This window comes from Callospermophilus lateralis, chromosome 8, assembly GCF_048772815.1.
Source record: "Callospermophilus lateralis isolate mCalLat2 chromosome 8, mCalLat2.hap1, whole genome shotgun sequence".
Classification (NCBI taxonomy): Eukaryota; Metazoa; Chordata; class Mammalia; order Rodentia; family Sciuridae; genus Callospermophilus; species Callospermophilus lateralis.
In genome coordinates this window covers 118,955,857-118,973,471 of record NC_135312.1, presented here as the reverse complement: position 1 = coordinate 118,973,471, position 17,615 = coordinate 118,955,857, and the positions used below count along the sequence as shown (strand labels likewise).

Genomic DNA, 17,615 nt, shown 5'->3' with positions numbered 1-17,615 from the left:
TCCAGTGAGTCTGAAGAATTTTTGACTTGGAGAGTATGAATACAGGACAGAGAGGATATCTGAAAATAGGATTATAGGGGAATGAAGCTTTTCAGCAGTAGCAAAGTCAAGGGACTGACTATTGGGATAGTTGTCTGAGATGAAGTAGAAGTCAACCTTTTTGGAGAAGAGAACTCAGATGCCAGAGTACAGGAGGTCATATATGTGAAGACTGAAAACACCAAGTACTGGTGCACTGTTAAGAAGAAAACAATGGAGCATGCTAACACCTTTTTAGATTGATAAAAAATGAATTGGGTACTACTGATAACTACAACAAGGAGGGGAAACAGATGGAACTGATGTATTGGCATAGCATTCACACATACACACACGCACACGCGCACGCAGGATTGAACACAGCGGTGCTTTACAACTGAACTTCATCCCCAGACCTTTTTAAAAGTTTTGAGCCAGGGTTACCTCCAACTTGTGATCTTCCTGCCTCAGCCTCCCAGGTAGCTAGGATTACAGGTCTGCACCACCACACCAGGTGTACTGGTATAACATACAAAGAAAGCAGGAGATTTTATGCAGAGGGCATGGGAAGTGACCTGGAATTTGTGGTGAGGCACAAGAAAGACACCATACCCCACTTCAAGACTCAGTGACAGGAAACATGCTTGAGGCAGAAACATAAATCAGAAGACACACTTCAGTTGGAGCAAGAAAGGGAAGGGGATATTCTGAGAAGAGGTTAATAATACAGGGACCTGAGGTTCCATCAGCAAATACTGCCTTTCATGGCAACTAGGCCTGAATATGAGAAATGTCCATTTTCAAAATATGATAAAATAATACAATCTTCAGGGGTTGTATTAGATTCTTGGACTTCTGTAACAAAGCCCATAAGCTGGGAAGCGTAAAACAACAGAAATGTATTTTCTCACAGCTCTGGAAGTTTGAAGTCTGAAATTGAGCAGAACCATGCCACCTCTGAAGTCTGTGCAGGAGTGCCCTCCTCCGCTTCTGAATTCTGAGGCTTGCTAAGCAGTCCTTGGTGTTCCTTGGTTTGTAGATGCAGCACTCTAATCTCTGCCTCGACTGCCACATGAAGTTGTCCCTCTGTGTTTGCCTCCTCATGAAACACTGGTCATATGGGATTAAGGGCCTATCCTATTGCAATATGACCTCATCTTAGCTAATTACATCCTGCAATGATTCCCATTTTCAAAAGAAGCCACATTGTGACTTATTGAAATTTAGGACTTTAATGTATTCTTTTGGGGCAACAATTCAACTCATAACAGCGGTGCAGAGAAAAAAACAGTATACCCTTTATGCACATGTTTGTATTTTAAGTCACTTAAGTTTTTGTCCCGCTCAGTAAATAAGGACTGGTGGCCCCATGTTTAAGAAATTCATGGTTTATAAAATTCACAATGACCTAACCAGAAAAAAGAGTATGTACTGTGCATGTGATTTAAAGTCATATAACCTATTAAGTACCTATTAAAGTGCAATGATGTTCCTAAACCTACTGGGAGAGTCCAGTTGGCTCAGAAGGGAAGTATTCAACTTTTAAGTTGAGGGTCTTGGAGTTTCTTTCACTATTCTTATAGCTCTATTAGTTTAAAATGTTGAACTACAGCTCACAAGCTCGTGGGTCTGAGTTGGAAAGCTTGTAGTAATGTGATGCCACAACAGTAATCAGCTGAGAACATCTTTATGGCAGGGAGCTGGGAAGGAGAGGAGAAAGTGCTCATTTGGTTAATTCAACCACTAGTTGAAACAGGGTATTAGAGATTCCAGGCTCTGAGACTCTTAAAAATATTACCCCAGGATTCAATCACCTGTTGTGGCTGTAACTTGTGTCCTGCTCTTCTTAAATGAATCTCAAGGGTAAGAAATGCCATTCGTCTGCAGTGCAGAACATCTAGGCTGTGCAGTCATTTATTGTGCATGTGCTACATACGCAGCTCTGTCCTACTCCCTTGATGCTCAGTCAGGTCTGCATCCTGCACCCACTGAGAGCCGCTCCAGGAAAACTGGAGTCACTATCAATCACTTTAGTTTTATTAATGAGAAAATAAAGAGCAGCATATTTTTGACCTCTGTCACAGGTCATTGACTCAAGTCTTGGTCAAATAAAAGCACCACAGATGGATACCTGCAGGTCCTCACTTCTAGTTTGAGCAAGTAGGTAAGCACATGTCTTTTCTTCCAAATTAATGCAAATATCCACTTTAGGTTTAATTTGACTCACTGCAAATTCTAAACTGGTGGAGTCTAAAATAATGAGGTTTGTTCTGCTGTGGGAAGTGATCTGATTACTTGACTCTTCTTACCTTCTCAGATCGGAGCCCGCATTTCAGGAGGGAGGGTGAGGCTGTGGCTTATTACTTGAAGGTAATGTCTTTCATGAAAGATGCAGAATCCAACTGTTTAGTAGGATATCTATCCCTCTCTATTTCCCACACAGCTGGTAAGAAATGAAGTCCCTCACTCTATTACTCTAATTGAATTCCAACTTGGGTAATTACACTATAATTAAATAAATTCTCCCCATAGTTTCAATTCACTGACAAATAGTGCTAGTCAAACAGCTCTATTTCACTCCCAGAAACACATCCCCACTACATTTCAGTGATAAGTGGAGTGATTTATATTTGGAAGATGTGGGTATGAAAAAATGCACAGTTCATAAAATATTTTAGGTATCATTCATGATTACATATGCTTTGCTCAGCATGAGATAACATTAATTTCTATTATAATCTTTCATCTAATTTCTCATATGCTTAGTGCCAAAAGAAATAAGACAGTTAATTAGCATTCCTTGTTTTCTGTACAATTCTTATGGAGTTAACCAGTGGCTTGTATCTACTTTTATTTCTACTATTATTATTATTTTTTAATTTCTAAAGCACATTTCATTACCTTTGGAAGACAGACTGGGGAAGGTGTTGCTATTTCCCATTCTACAGATGAAAAAAATCAAGGCAACCTCCCCCAGGGTGAGGAGTCTAGGTGATACCAGCACCAGCCTTGGAACCTCAGCTTCCTCTGATGCCCTGGCCCACGGTTCTTTTCTGTCAAACATTGGGTCACTATCAATCACTTTAGTTTTATTAATGAGAAAATAAAGAGCAGCGTATTTTTTTACCTCTGTCACAGGTCATTAATTTGCAGAAATGAATGATTTAGTTAGGAGGCCTAATAATTGGGACTGAAGTTGTCCTTGGGTTTCAAGATTCTGGAGCTCTTTATATGGGCATGTAACCACTGGACACAGCTCCACTGGGGGAACAGTTTGAATTGTGACGTAAAATGGTGCAGAATTCAACCTTCAATTTTATTCTAAGAATCTCTCTTAAAGGGTTGTAGACGGCTTTCTTAAGAGATATTAAAGACAACATGAAAATACTCACAAAAAGCAGCAGTAACAGGGGGGTGATAACGATGCCCTGAAAGAAATAAAAGAGATAATGATCATTTATTGGTTGGCAAGAAAGACACTTTTTTTGCTAATTTAATCTGGATACAAGGAAATGCTATCCTTGTCTCTAATAAAACCTGGGAGATAAAGATAGAGGGAGGCCCCAATCCTGGCTCTCCTACCACCATGCATCAGTATCTCCATTAGATTAGATTATTTGTTTTTTGGCATATCTGAAGTCACAGGTTTTAAAACAAGTCACTTTGAGTCTTACTTTAGTGTCTTACAGAGTGGCTCTTCTTTTAGGTCTTGTAAATGAATGTATCCTGCTATTCTTATCAGTTTTCAGAGGTATGAAGTTGATGTGTTGGGTGAGTTTTGCTACTATACTAAATTACTTGTTTATGGTAAACAATAACAATTACCTACTTCACAGTTAAATATAAGTCAGTTGATTTGGTTAAGTGATATAATACCTACAGGTAATTGAGCCTGTAGAAGCACATACATGTGTGAAATGCAGCTGTGTTTGAAATACCATGAGGTCCTGTTGTTTTCAAAGAGAGAAGTGTTATTCTAAAAGAAAGTGTGAAATTTTGCCAAGATATAAAAGAACATATTCAAGTGCAAAATTTGATTTCGTACCACAAATTGAATAAAGTTTGAGAAGAATGAAAAAAAAAAAAAAAAGAATACAACCACCAATCTTCCTTAGACTTGCTTTGCTCTTTTAAACTTCAGTTCCCTTCCACACCATGGAAGCTGGTGGCTGGCATGCTTGCTCACTCCAAGGCTTTCAACTCTAACTTGGATAAAGTGCCCCTTTTCAGAGAAGACAGGTGGTTTAGTCCCAGTTGGGGTCCTCTCCTGAGCAAAGACCACGTCAGCTGTGATGAATGAGATGTCGTGATTTTGTAATGTGAACTGATCTCCCCTAGGAAATGAGCTGGGATCTCAAAACTCATTTCACTTGATTAGACTCCATGTCTCCATGGTGGAAGGCAAGTCTTTCATCTAATTCAGCCACACAGGACCACCTCGGTCCCTCTGCCTCCCCGAGGCAGGAATGAGCAAAAGATTTGTTTTCTTCGATGACAGGGAACAGTTTGAGGCTGTTGCCGATGAGGCGGGATACAAGCTTTAAGGTTTCTTGAAGGTAAATCTTTAAAACTAAGCGTTTGAGTTGGGAGTTTACATGACAGGTTTCAGTTTTAGAGCAGCAGATGATTATCCACCCCCTTAGTTCTTCCTTTATCTCTCAACGCTTCATTATGATTTATACAAGAAAAAGCATTTCATATTTTCATTAATGCATTCTACTTGGAACTTTAAAATTTCAGAGTCTGAGGCTCTTTCTCTCTCTCTCTCTCTCTCTCTCTCTCTCTCTCTCTCTCTCTCTCTCTGTGTGTGTGTGTGTGTGTGTGTGTGAGGGAGGGAATGGAGGAAGGGAGAGACAGACAGACAGACTATACACTGTGCCCAGGATCCGAGTCTGGAACACTTTGTTACTTTTGAAAACAGTGCTCTAGTTATTTATTGTTCTGGTTGTGCTGCACGAGGGACTGGCTTACCATGTCTGATGTTGAACCAGGACTTTTTTGAGTATATACTCACATGAATATTCTCAAACAGATTTGTTTTACTGTTAAATAATAGAATGGATGCTTCTTATTATGTAAACTTTTACAATTGGCAAAAAGGAGTAAAACATTTTAAGTGTCATGCTTTTAAATCTATTTATTAAAACATGTATTATGGCTTATCAACTCCACTGGTGTCTATGAAACAGGTTCTCACTAGCACATTTCAGAGAGACAAACATGCAAAAATTTAGAAGGCTACTGTTCTTCAAGGACATGGAATGTGGTCAGACTTTAGGATGAATTTCAACCTTTACAAGGAGACGTGGAAATAAAACAATCTGGCTATGATGGAGTCACCCAATTTCAAGTCAATTTGTTTAAACATTTATGGAACTTCCACTTATCTGGAAGGCAAGGGTGAATCAATCAGTGGAGGGCAAGGGTGAATCCAACGTGGTGCTTACACTTGAATAACTTATAATCCAGAGGGGGATGCTCATCTATGACCAAGGTTCAATACCGAGTGATGTATAAGAGTAAATGTACTGGTGTAAGAGGAAAAGTGGTGTGAAAGAAGTGGTGATTATCTCTCTTTGAGAGATCATGAGAAGGAGGAGACACTGAACACACAGGAAGAATGAATGGATACTGATCCAGTTGAAAAAGGGCAGGGCTATTCCAGGAAGAGGGAGGGACACTCAAAGCTATGAGAAGTTGAGCAGAATGGTAAGAAAGGTGTGAAGTAGAGGACCAGAGACCAGATCACCAAAGGCCTCACAGGCCAGGAGAAGGAGCTTGAAGTTCATCCTACTAACAATAGGAAATTTGTGGATTATTTAAAGTGAGGGTATAATGAGTTGGTAAACAATTTAGTATATGGAGAATGGATGTGACTTGGCTTATAACCTAACCTGGTTTTCTCTTTATCAGTTCACCTAAATGCAGGTAAAAGAAACTGAAAACTTGAATTAATGTTAATTATGAATACCAATAGCACTAATAACACTACTAAGAAATAACGAGAGTTATGATAGAATAAGATTTTTTACCTAACAAGAAAGTGAGCACTGTGACCATTCTGGACATTTGTCTTGTATTGGAGGAATTCATGTCATACATGGGGACACATGTTCTTCTGGATATTCATTTTGTTAATGGAATGATAATTGTATTAGTAAAAATACTAGTACTATTAATAATGGTATCTTACTTCAGTGTTGTCATGTATATTTGAAGATTTGACCATTCCCTATTGAAGGATTTAGGTTACATACCAGCTCCATTTTATATACAAGAAAACAGGCTTAGAAAAGCCAAGCAACCAAACCCTAGGCCACACAGAAAATAAATGGCAAATCCTGGACTTGAGCCAGCCTGAGCCAACTCTAAATCCTGAGCTGACTCCATTATACCACTGGTCACTGGGAAGCAGATCATAGTTACCAGTATGGTTTTCTACAGAGTTCTATTCATAACATACATGTAGTGATTAGTTGCCATATGATCTTTGTCTCAAGTTGACAACAGATTCTTAGAGATGCCGTCATTTCTGGAAAGCAGTGCACAGTTATCTGCAGGTTTCTCAGCATGAATACTTTAAATATCTACAGTCACCAACACACAATAGTTTCTTTGCAGCTCTTCCAAGGACTTATAATATTTATTTCTAAAATATGTTACTAAGTAGGATGTATTTTCTAATTGTGAGTTAAATACTCCTCATTCTTTTTTCAAGAATGGATGTCCAAGTCCATTAATTAAACTGAATTATTATATAATGCTGAAATGGGCTTTTCAGTTGTATCAGGAAATGAGTCAGCCAAGATGCCACTAACTCTGACAAGAGCACCATAATTAGGTTTTGGTGAAGTCATCATAACTATTATTAAAATAACAATAGCTAATACTTATAAAGTAATTATGTCAGATACAGGGCTTTGTGCATGCTACTGTATGTCATCCTCACAGCAACCCTACACAGTGGGTACTATTATTATCCTCAAACACTAGGCTTACCTAGTGAGTCTTGGAGACGCTGGGTGATGTGGGAGGTGGCAATGCCAGGTACTGAGCCTCTAACTCTTTGGCTCCAGGGTCTGTGACTTCTGAATGGTGTACATAAAACCTTTGCAATATGAAGCTATTTCTTTAGGATTATATTTTAAGAGTAAATCTGAGATGAGCTTCAGATTCAGTATGTCTTTGTGATGACATACAACAAATTGAGAAATAGGCCATTGTGTGATAGGGATGATACACATTTTTTTAAAATCAAATTTTTGCAAATATCAATGTTACAAAGGAAAAAACAAAAAATTAAACTGTGACAGCAACAATCATTGAAAGTGGGAAATTCAAATCAACATTTTATTTTCTATTGGTCTATAAAAGGCTCAGTTTAGGGCTGGTAGAGTGTTTGCTTTTCATATACAAGGCCCTGGGTTTGATCCCCAGCACCACCAAAAAAAAAAAAAAAAAAAAAAAAAGTCTCAGTTTGATTCATTCTCCTTCCATTTTCCTAAGAGAATTCTACACAAATGGGGCAGGGGGGGGGGACTCAAAATATGTGGTGGAAGAGCACTTCTAGCAAAAGATGTTAGCCCTCCTTGCAGATGCAAGGTCAAGACATAGTTTTTAGCATCCTTGCATCGGGGATGGCATGTAAAGCTTTTGGACGGCAACACCTGAAGCAGTCAAGTCACAAAGTGATGGCTTTCCTTGTCTCCTGAAATCCTTTGAGAAAATCCATTTACACCTCTGATGTGAATGATTGGGTGAATATATTTCAATGACTTTAGTGGAAAGAAATGAAGTGTCAAATCTGAGATACTGAGATTTAGTTGCATTAAAATATAAACAAGAATTCTACTGTTATGTATAACTAGTTAAAACAAATAAAAAATTGATTAAAAAATATAAACAAGAAACCCAAATCACACTGAAGTGTGCTAATGACAATGAGTTTCTGGACATGGAAATCTAAGGCCCTATTCTTGGATTGTGGTGGCTCCATTAAAAAAATATATTTTCCTATATACACATATGAGAACATCACAGTGAATCCCACCATCATGTACATCCACACTAATGAGATCCTAACTAGAATAAGATATAGTCCATGCTTATTAAAATTATATCAAAATGAATTCTACTATCATGTTTAACTAAAAAGAACCAATAAATAAATAAATAGACAAACAAATAAGTTTTAACCTAAAACAACAACAACATTGCCCCACGAGGCCTTATCAGCATGACAGACAGCTGGCTTGTCCCAGTGACATTACATTTCCATAAACAAACATTTACTGAGTGCTGTGTACCAGATAGACTCCAATGGTGCAGTTGGAAAAGGTGAAGGCCCATGCCCAAAAGGCATTCCCATCACAGAAAGCACTCGCACTTTGTTCCTTTCTAATCTCAACACTTCCATGAAGAAATATCTCTACCATCTTACTTTCATAAGATCATAAATTTTTTTCAGACCAAAATTAAGGATACTATAAGTATATTCATATTAAGTGTTTTCTTATTAGATATGGCCCAGTATCCTTTTAGATTTCAGTCTGTCCGTGCTCCATTCAACTCACACCAGGCAACAGAGGTGCAGAACAGAGGAGGGACTGAATAATGGCTCTGGGGTGAGAAGAACCACTTATAGAAACTGAAAGTGAAGAATAGAGCGTGGGTGTGGTTGTGAGAGATGAGGTTAAAAGTCAGATGATGTAGACAGTCAGGCCTAATAATCTATGGCAAGGAACTATTATTAGGCCACAGAGTTTGGGTTCATTTCAAAGCAAGAGGGGGTCACTGAAAGAACTAGGGTAGCGGAAGTGTGGGAGTGGAGCCTATGGCAATGACAACATACCTACAGTTAGGCTAAAATCACTCTGGGTACAGCTTAGAGAAGGAGTCAAAACTGAAGGGGGACATTCATAAGGAGGTGGTTCAGTTCATACTCCAGGCAGGAACTGATATGAGCTAAAGTGATGGAATCTTAGTGATCAATATAGATAAACCAGATGCAAAAAGAATTTGAAACCAGACTGGCCAATTAACTGACTATGGGATATGTGATAACAAGAAAGATAGGATTATTCCTTAGTTTTCTGAATTAAGTCATTCTTGACTAAAGAGGACATCATAGAGCCAATTTCTGAGCCAAGGTAGCATTGGAAATGAATCTTATGGGAAGATTATAAATTTGAGGTATTCTCAAGGTCTCCAGCTGGAGATATTCTAAGTAGCTGGATGTGAGACTGAAGCTCAGAGTAGAATCTGGGTGTAGTGACTGAGTCCCCAGCACATGAAAGAAGAAGAGAAGAAATTAAGGATCATAAAATACAGGCTGAAGCCCATCAGAGGCCTAGAAGGAGACAATTTCAAAGAAATGACTAGTGTGGAAGTTAAACTGTAGTGGATTGATGGCTAAGAAGCAGAGTGGGGAAGACAATGCTTTCAAGAAATCTTGGTATAACAAGAAGGAGAGAAATGGAGCAGGAACTTGTGGGGAATGAGGGGTAAAGGAGGTTTCTTGTTCTAGATTGTTTTGTTTTGTTTGTTCTGGATAGGGAAACTTGAGGATTCTAAAAATTCACAGAAAAGAGGTAAAACAGGTAAGAGGAATAGAAACTTGGAAGAAAAAGAATGATACATACTGCACCAACAGAGGCAGCAAGACGTTCTGGCACACAACTAGAGGGTTTAGTTACAGAAAGAAGCGGGGTGGGGGGGGATGTGAATCTCTTCCTTGTACAAGAAAAGGATAATGGAGGTTCAGATTGAAGATAGACCTGTATGGCTGATGTCAGAAAGGTGAAGGAATTTCATTTAAAAGCTTCTCTCTTCTTTATTAAGTAGACGTTAATAGATTTTATTGAGGGAAGGTGGGTACAGAGGAAGGAAAAGTCAGCAAATGGAGACCTATGTTAGGACCACTGAGTGAACATGTCTAAAATTGGGAAGTGTCTGAAGTTTATCACACTTTGCAGATAAGAAGCTGGACTGCCACATTCCAGGTATGCTGGCAGAAGACACAAGACTCTGGGGTCGAAGACAAAGGATTTTGTCACAGTCTAAGTTTGTTGCTGGTCACGGTTTCCCCCACCCTGAAGTTAAGCAGAGTGATGTGTATGGGGTCAGGGGATACTGCACAGGCAGTGGGCTCTGTTACAGGTGAGGAATACTAAACTTTGGGAACCCGAATCTTTTATAATAGGTAGGAAGCAAATCTGTCCTTTGCTCCTGAGAGTGGAATTCCATTTCTTTCTTTCAAGGCTGTTTGCTATGCAAACATCCCTGTAAAGAACTTAACAATAAAGGGCAATCGGTGTCTCTGCTCAAGAAATGTTCAAGAATGTAAGCACATCAAGACTTGTCTTTCAACAGAGGAAACATCCAGAAGAGCACACCAGTTTATGCTAGTTATCTAAATATGTGAGTTATCAAGTTCATTACTGCTGCTTTTACACATCAACACTGGGCTAATATCCTTGTGCAAAGAAAGGATAATCATTGAAATGGCCAGATGTTAACTTCCTAGGTAACCTTCCTAGGTAACACTGATCCTCTATTATTCTTTGGTCACCTTCATTCAAACAGATAAGATGCTAATCAACTGAACTAACTTCTGACTCTTATCACACACACCCCCCTTTGCGTGTATAGTCTTTTTAAAGAGGGGAATCTGCTGTCTTTTTGAAATCCAGATCCTCATTAGACTGAAATGTGGTCTGGGGACTAGCTTCATTGGCCTTCCCTGGAAGCTAGTCAGAACTGCTGAACCTTAGGCTCCACCCAGACCTACTATATCATAATCTGCATTTTAGTAAGATCTCTGGATAATATGTAGGCACAGTGAAATTCAGAAAGAATGATTTTAGACTCTAGAGCAGGAGCTGGCGAGTGTTTTCTGTGTAGGGCCAGATAATAATTATTTTACGCTTGCAGGCCATGCTGTGGCAATTACTCCACTCTGCTGTTGCACCTGGAAAGCAGCCAAGGACAACAGGTAAACAAACGGGCATGGCCGCAGTTGCCTCAAGGGCTGTGGTTGGCAGGTCTCTGCTCCAAAGTACTGCTTTGAATTAGCAATTATATTTCAAAAAGAGGTAAGTGTAACACACTTTTATTTTTAATAATTTGGCTTTTATTTAACCTGTGTTCACTTCTAAACATCAGTTTGTTCCTTTGTGACTCCTTATAAGCTACTATATAATTAACCAATCTTTTTTTTTTTTCTAGACAGACATCAAAATTACTAGTTAGCAGTGTGCATAGTCCACTTTGTTCCTCTTTTTGGTATTTAGAGTGATATCTGTACCTCTCCAACTGTTGGTTCTGTTCCTTTTCTTTATGATTTGTCAAAAATAACATTCAGCATTCTCAGATGTTACTTTTCTCAGGACTCTATGAAGAAATTTGTCCAAACCAGCAAATACAGCCTACTTATCTTGGGCCTAGTTTCCTTTGGTCAATATTGACTTTACCATTTCTAATCTGAAGATGGTTCTTCTTGCCAAGAATGGTGGAGCAAAGGGAAGGGCTGGGGGGTGGGGTGGGGATTAGGATGCTGAAGGGGTCCTAAATCCAGAGCTATAGAGTAGATAAAGGATACGCCAAAACACAAAAGAGAAATACGTACAGTACTAATTACAACTAATATAGTGATAGGTGTTAAAAATGAAAAACAATAACCAAACTCATGATTTCTCCATTTATTTTTTAACTGAAAAAGTGAATCTTCTTCTCAGACCATGTAAATTCATTGACCTGTATTAAACTGTTAACTTCTGACTTGATTTTTTTTTTATATCTAGATTATGTGTGACAAAAATGATCTGAAATTTATTTAAAACCCAAAGCAAAATAGATGTGGAAATTTTCTTTATTTTCCAATAAATTTTCATGTGAATTTTTTCTTAGTTTATAGATTTAAAATGCAATCCATGGCCTTCCCAAGAAGGTAATAGACCAAGGAGACAGCAAGAGGAAATCAAGTAAAATTTTAGTTTTTGGTGACAAATATAAAGACATAGGTAAGACAGTTAAGGCAAGATCCTAGCTGTGCAAGATTCCATGTTAATGGAATGGTTGGTGGAAGTGCCTATGGCTGAAACATACACAGGAGCTTGTAGCATTTCTTGCTTTGGAATTATTGCTTCAATTGATGCCAGATGCTGCCAACATTTACTGAGGTATGTTACGTACTAGGAACTGTGCTAAGTGCTTTTCAAACATTATCTAATTTAAAATCTCCATAAGTAAATTGGTTGTCTCAATTTCATAGGTGAGAAAAAAGGGACTTAGAGACTATGGCTAAGCTGTGGGAAGTGTCAGGAAGTAGAACACAGCAAAGAAATCAAAACAAAAGCTGAGGGATCAGGAGATGATTCTAGAGGAAGAAAAGGTGTTTTTAAAAGCATACAGGAGGAAGTAGGAAATTTGAAAGAAAATATATCCAGGAAATGGATTGTAGGAAATCAATACAAAACATGTAATATAAAAAAAAGGGTAAAAAATGATCTATTTATCTATCAATTATTTATCTATTACCTGCCAATGGTGTAGGAATAAGTGAAGTCAATGCACCAACTAACTCTCTTAGGTCACTAGAGTGACAGTGAATATGTATTCCTACTGGTTTTAAATATTTGGAGTGAATCTGCCACTCATTGAGAACAACACTCAGCTAATATTGGGCACTTAAATCAATCTTTTCTCTGAACCAATGAACAAATTAATGAATATTCACCAACGCTTCTCTCAGGCAGCAGCATGTCCATCTGATGAGAAACTTTCTAAAATGCTTTAAGATCCTTGTTTTGTAATGATACTGAGGCTAGTTCATGTTTACTGAATGCCTACTGTTCATCAGGAACTCTTCCATGCTCTTTATGTATATTCATTCATTCAGTCCTCACAACATACTGGTAGGAAAGGCACCATTATGATTCCCATTTTACAGAGAAAACTGAGGCACATAGAGAAAAGAATTTTACAGAAAGCACAAGCAAAAAGGCAGAATGGGAAGCAAGCCATATTCTCTTGCTCCAGAATCCATGGTCTCTTTTTTTTTTAATACACTGATAAGGAGTTCTTCAAGAATTACAGAAATCAAGGAATTCTAGCTAAAAGGGACATCAAAAATAATCTGGTCCATCATTTTACAGATCATGAAGTCAAGGCCCAAGAAGACGATCTCTCACTAAGCTTCATGGAAACACAGGACTGGCATCCAGGGCTTCCAGTCCTGCCCAGTTCTGTACTCCTGATGCCACAGGCCGCCTGCAAATCACAGGAGTGCAGCAGAGCTCACACATGGAAACCTGACAGTGCTCCCTGGATGACATTATTTATCACACATATAAGGAAGAAAAATGAATAGATAGAAAAATTAGAACAGACTTGAGAAAGGTTTCTTGCCTTGTCTCATATATCAACAGTCTGAGTTACTCTGGTTTATAATATTCCATATAATAATCTTGAAACAGATGCTCTCTTCCCTTTGTACCTCCCTCCCTGAAAGTCCATAAATTGCCAGAAAGACCATGGAAGAACATTTTTTTGTTTTTGCAAAATTTTTCAGAAATGAGGTAGAAATGTGGACGACAGAGGCAAGGGATAGTATGAGGGCCAATGAGGACGGAGAAGAGAGAAAACAAAGTAACTTGTGGGAGGTTTGGGAAAAAGGCAGCTTTTCACAAAAGCCTCTGAATATTAAACAAATTTCTAAAATAATTAAAAATTGATTCCCTATTAAATAAGACATTCAAATAATGGGTTAACACAAACTAGTGTCTAGACTTATGATAAACCTTGAACACAAACAGACCAAAGAGAAGAAACAAAACAAAACACCACCACCACCACCAACAGCAACAACAACAAAGAAACCCGGCCATCTACACACGTGCAATGAATGCATCTGGCCCAGCTCACCCATTCCTTCTGGATGTGTCTAAGTGACAGCCCACACTGCTGTTAGGTCTAGCTGTGACGATCAATACTGGTTTTAGATGGACAAAATGAATGGAGACAGCTCACTCCACTTGCCTTGTCTCATATATCACTAGTCTGAGTTACTCTGGTTTATAATATTCCTTAACCAGAACTATTCCTGTAGCCTAGAAAACGGCCCTGAACTTTGTGACTCAGAGGCCTAGAGAGGGGGGAGGATGAGCCAATGGTTCTAAAAAAGATCTGAACCCCACATGAACATCACTGGTCCTCAAATCCCCACTTAACAGACAAAGAGGCAGTAGGATTTGGGCAGACTCTTGTCTCTTCTTTCCCTACTTACTCCCACCAAGGATGTCAGTTTTAAATTGGTTTCTACTTTAGTAATATATTTATTTTTATTAACTACTAGTGGACAGAAGAAAAATGTGATACCAGGGTCTGAACAACTTGGAGATGGAGCCTGGGCTCTGAACCTCTCTAGGGCAGTGCCACCCAAAGCATGCCCGAACTCCTGGAGGCAGAAGGAAAGGCAATACTGGGACCAGGAAGAGCACTGTCTTATTAGGATAGAACTGGAGAGTGGACTTGGTCATTAATGGTCACGTGACCTTTTTTGGTACATAATAAGTTGAACGACTAATAGAACAAGCACGTCATTTTACCCAAATCAAATTTTCTCTTAAGACTAGAAAAATGGAAAAGAGCTAGCTAAAAGAACTTTTAGAATAATAAGACTTTTATCCCCAAAATTCCTAGGGTGAATTGTTAAAAACAGCACTGTCTCATTTTGCATAATTATACACAGCTAATTTCCCTTAATGTTTCAGTAAAGACTCATCTTAACACAATTACTTTTAGACCTTTTGGATGTTATAGATAAGGATCTTCAAAATCAGAAATGGGTGTAGATATATTCATATCAGATAAATGTTTTCTACTAAGCACTTTAATATCTTTGGAATTTAAAAGTGCCAGAGAGAGCAAGAAGTGGTCATCTGATAAATAATATCAATGAATTCAACTAAGAGTCTTTAAAGAAATTGAAAACTCTACGTCACATAATTTTTCTACTTCCCCAGTAGAGGGCAACTTCTACACATTTTGATAGTTAAAAAAAAAAATGTATGCACACAGCATGAGGAAAACCACTTCATGTTTAAAATAAAACGATGTAACTTATGCCTAGGAATGGGTTTTCACCAAGAAGTAAGCTATAAAATATGAAGGAATTTTAAATAAGTAATTAGAAATTGAGTTTATTTAGTGAATAGTTAGCATTTTATAATATTAAGTGAAACTGTTTAAGTCACCACAATAGAATTTTAAGCAACTTTAAGCAATCTGTAAGTCACCATGATAGAATTATCAGTAACTGAAATATAAAAGGGGGATGATTATTGTTCTTTAGTAATCATTTGGATTTAATTTCATTATGGCTGAGTATGAATATAGTTAACATAAATGCATATTCTTGTATTAGAAAAAAGCAAAAAGAAAAAACTGGACATACACAAACATTTGAAGATATAATTGTTTTTGATATTATAAACTTTAAACTAATCCTTATCAGTGCTCATATTTTAAAGACATTAGATATAAGGATGTAACTATACATATAAATTTATATATGCAAATAGAGTAAATTCCACTATAATACTATAGTGGAATATAGTATTATATTCCACTATTTATATTCCAATATAAATAGTTGTGATACAATCAATATATTCTCATTCATTCACTCATTCAACACATATTTACTGAGCACTTTCTATGTGGCATATACTATCCTAGAGATCAAAGATACAGTGTGACAAAAGTGACAAAATTCTATGCCCTCTTGGAGCCTGCATGCTATATAACAAAAAATAATCTATTGTAAAACCTTCTGAACAGATAGGCTTATAAGATGAATGTCTACCTAGTCTTGCACCTCTATAGTTTCTTCTTCAAATGAAAACATTTGTCTTTGTTTCTAATGAAGGGGATAGTATAGAAAAAATAAAGTGGCTCATAATTTTCATACTCAACTAAGCCTTACTGACCTTAAACAAAATAATACATGAATCTCTTTAGAAAAAGTCTCAGTTTTATAGAAAAGTACAAATGAAAAGTAAAATTCTCCAGCATCCTGCTCACCCCACAGACATTGTGACTCCTTTCAGAAATGAAAGTAACACAAGTAAATAAGTATCCATTCACTTCTCTCCCTACCAGCTTATCCATCTAGCCTCCAGAAATTACTCAAATTTACATAGTTTTCCTAAGACAATTATATTTTACACAATATCTGCACATAGCCTTGTATTTCCTCACTTTGGTATGTTTCTTGGAGTTTTTTTTCCATAAAAGAATAAATAAGAACACCTCATTCTTTTATTTGACTCACTTAATATCTGTCTCCAAATACTTCATAAACTCGTTTTAAAAGTGGTTACACAATTTTGTCTTATGTTGAAAAGATTGTGATATGTGGTATTAATTGGTATAATCTATGAAGACTTAGGATTCAGACTTCAAGAGACAGCCTGGGAAAATCAATTTAATTGATCATAGAATGACAAATAAAAAATAAAAGGAATAAGCATCTGCTTTGGACAAAAAAAAAAAAAAAAAACAACTTACCAATAGTTTATTAGGACACACACACAATGTAACAAGCTTCTAAAGTATGTTTTTGGTTGTGAATTGGAAGCACTAGTACTTTTTTTTATTTTTAACCAGGGAATTTTTATACAGTTGTTGTACAATCATCATTTCTTTTAGAATGCCACTTAAATTTTTCAGTTAAACATGTAAGAATTAGTTTAATATCATTTCACTTAAATAATGCTTAAACAATGTATTTATTTCAATATTTTCACTTAAAATGTGGTCATCAGAATTTTTATATTTATAAAAATATTATGCAAAATAAATTCTGGGGCACTAGGTGGTGCTGTGGGACCTTCCAGATAAACTAGCATGGCAAAGTTGTGCTCTTGACAAATCAGTTGTGCGGTTGATTCTATATATTTAAATGTACATTAAATATTTTGTATAGGTAAACCAACAGCACATAAATAATAACATTAACATAATGCAAAAGTAGAGCTTTTGATCGACGATTTCTTTCAGGAAGACACAATCCCCTTTCATAATTAATTCCCTGTCCTAATTCCTGTGTTAAACTATTAAAATATCTTTTATAATAAACACATTTTTGATGCAGGCTTCTCAATCAAACATTATTTGCCATTAATCTTTAAAGTTATTTTTCATATGTCCATGAATAAATATATCAGTAATCCATAGTCTTGTCAAGAAACTATTAAGTGAATTCTCATATCACAGTATGTGCTATAATCTTGGATTCTATTTTTCTGTTCTCCCCAGCTTGTTGCAGAGCTGGTAATTCAGATTGGCATGGTAAATGTATGAACTGAACCGGGTCATGGGTAAGAAATGGGGGGGGGACCTAAGATCCAAATTCAGACAAACACACACACATGCACACACTTGTGCATGTGCACACACATATACCACATTATGCAAGCCAAAGAAGGCACATCTGTGGTCTGCACATGGCCTGTGGGGCCACTCATTTGTGACCTCTAACCAAGCCAAACATTTTCCTGACCAATTTATCTATGAGTGAGACATCTCGAAAATAA

General features: G+C 37.3%; 1 protein-coding gene across 1 annotated transcript in view; it reads right to left on the bottom strand.

Moving 5' to 3' along the window:
* Nucleotides 1-17,615, bottom strand: part of Slc10a7 (solute carrier family 10 member 7) — a 240,798-nt gene that overhangs the window by 65,778 nt on the left and 157,405 nt on the right. Inside the window, exon 6 of the mRNA XM_076864330.2 lies at nucleotides 3,411-3,446. Within this exon, the coding sequence (XP_076720445.1) occupies nucleotides 3,411-3,446 (36 nt within the window). The remainder of the gene's footprint in view (nucleotides 1-3,410; nucleotides 3,447-17,615) is intronic.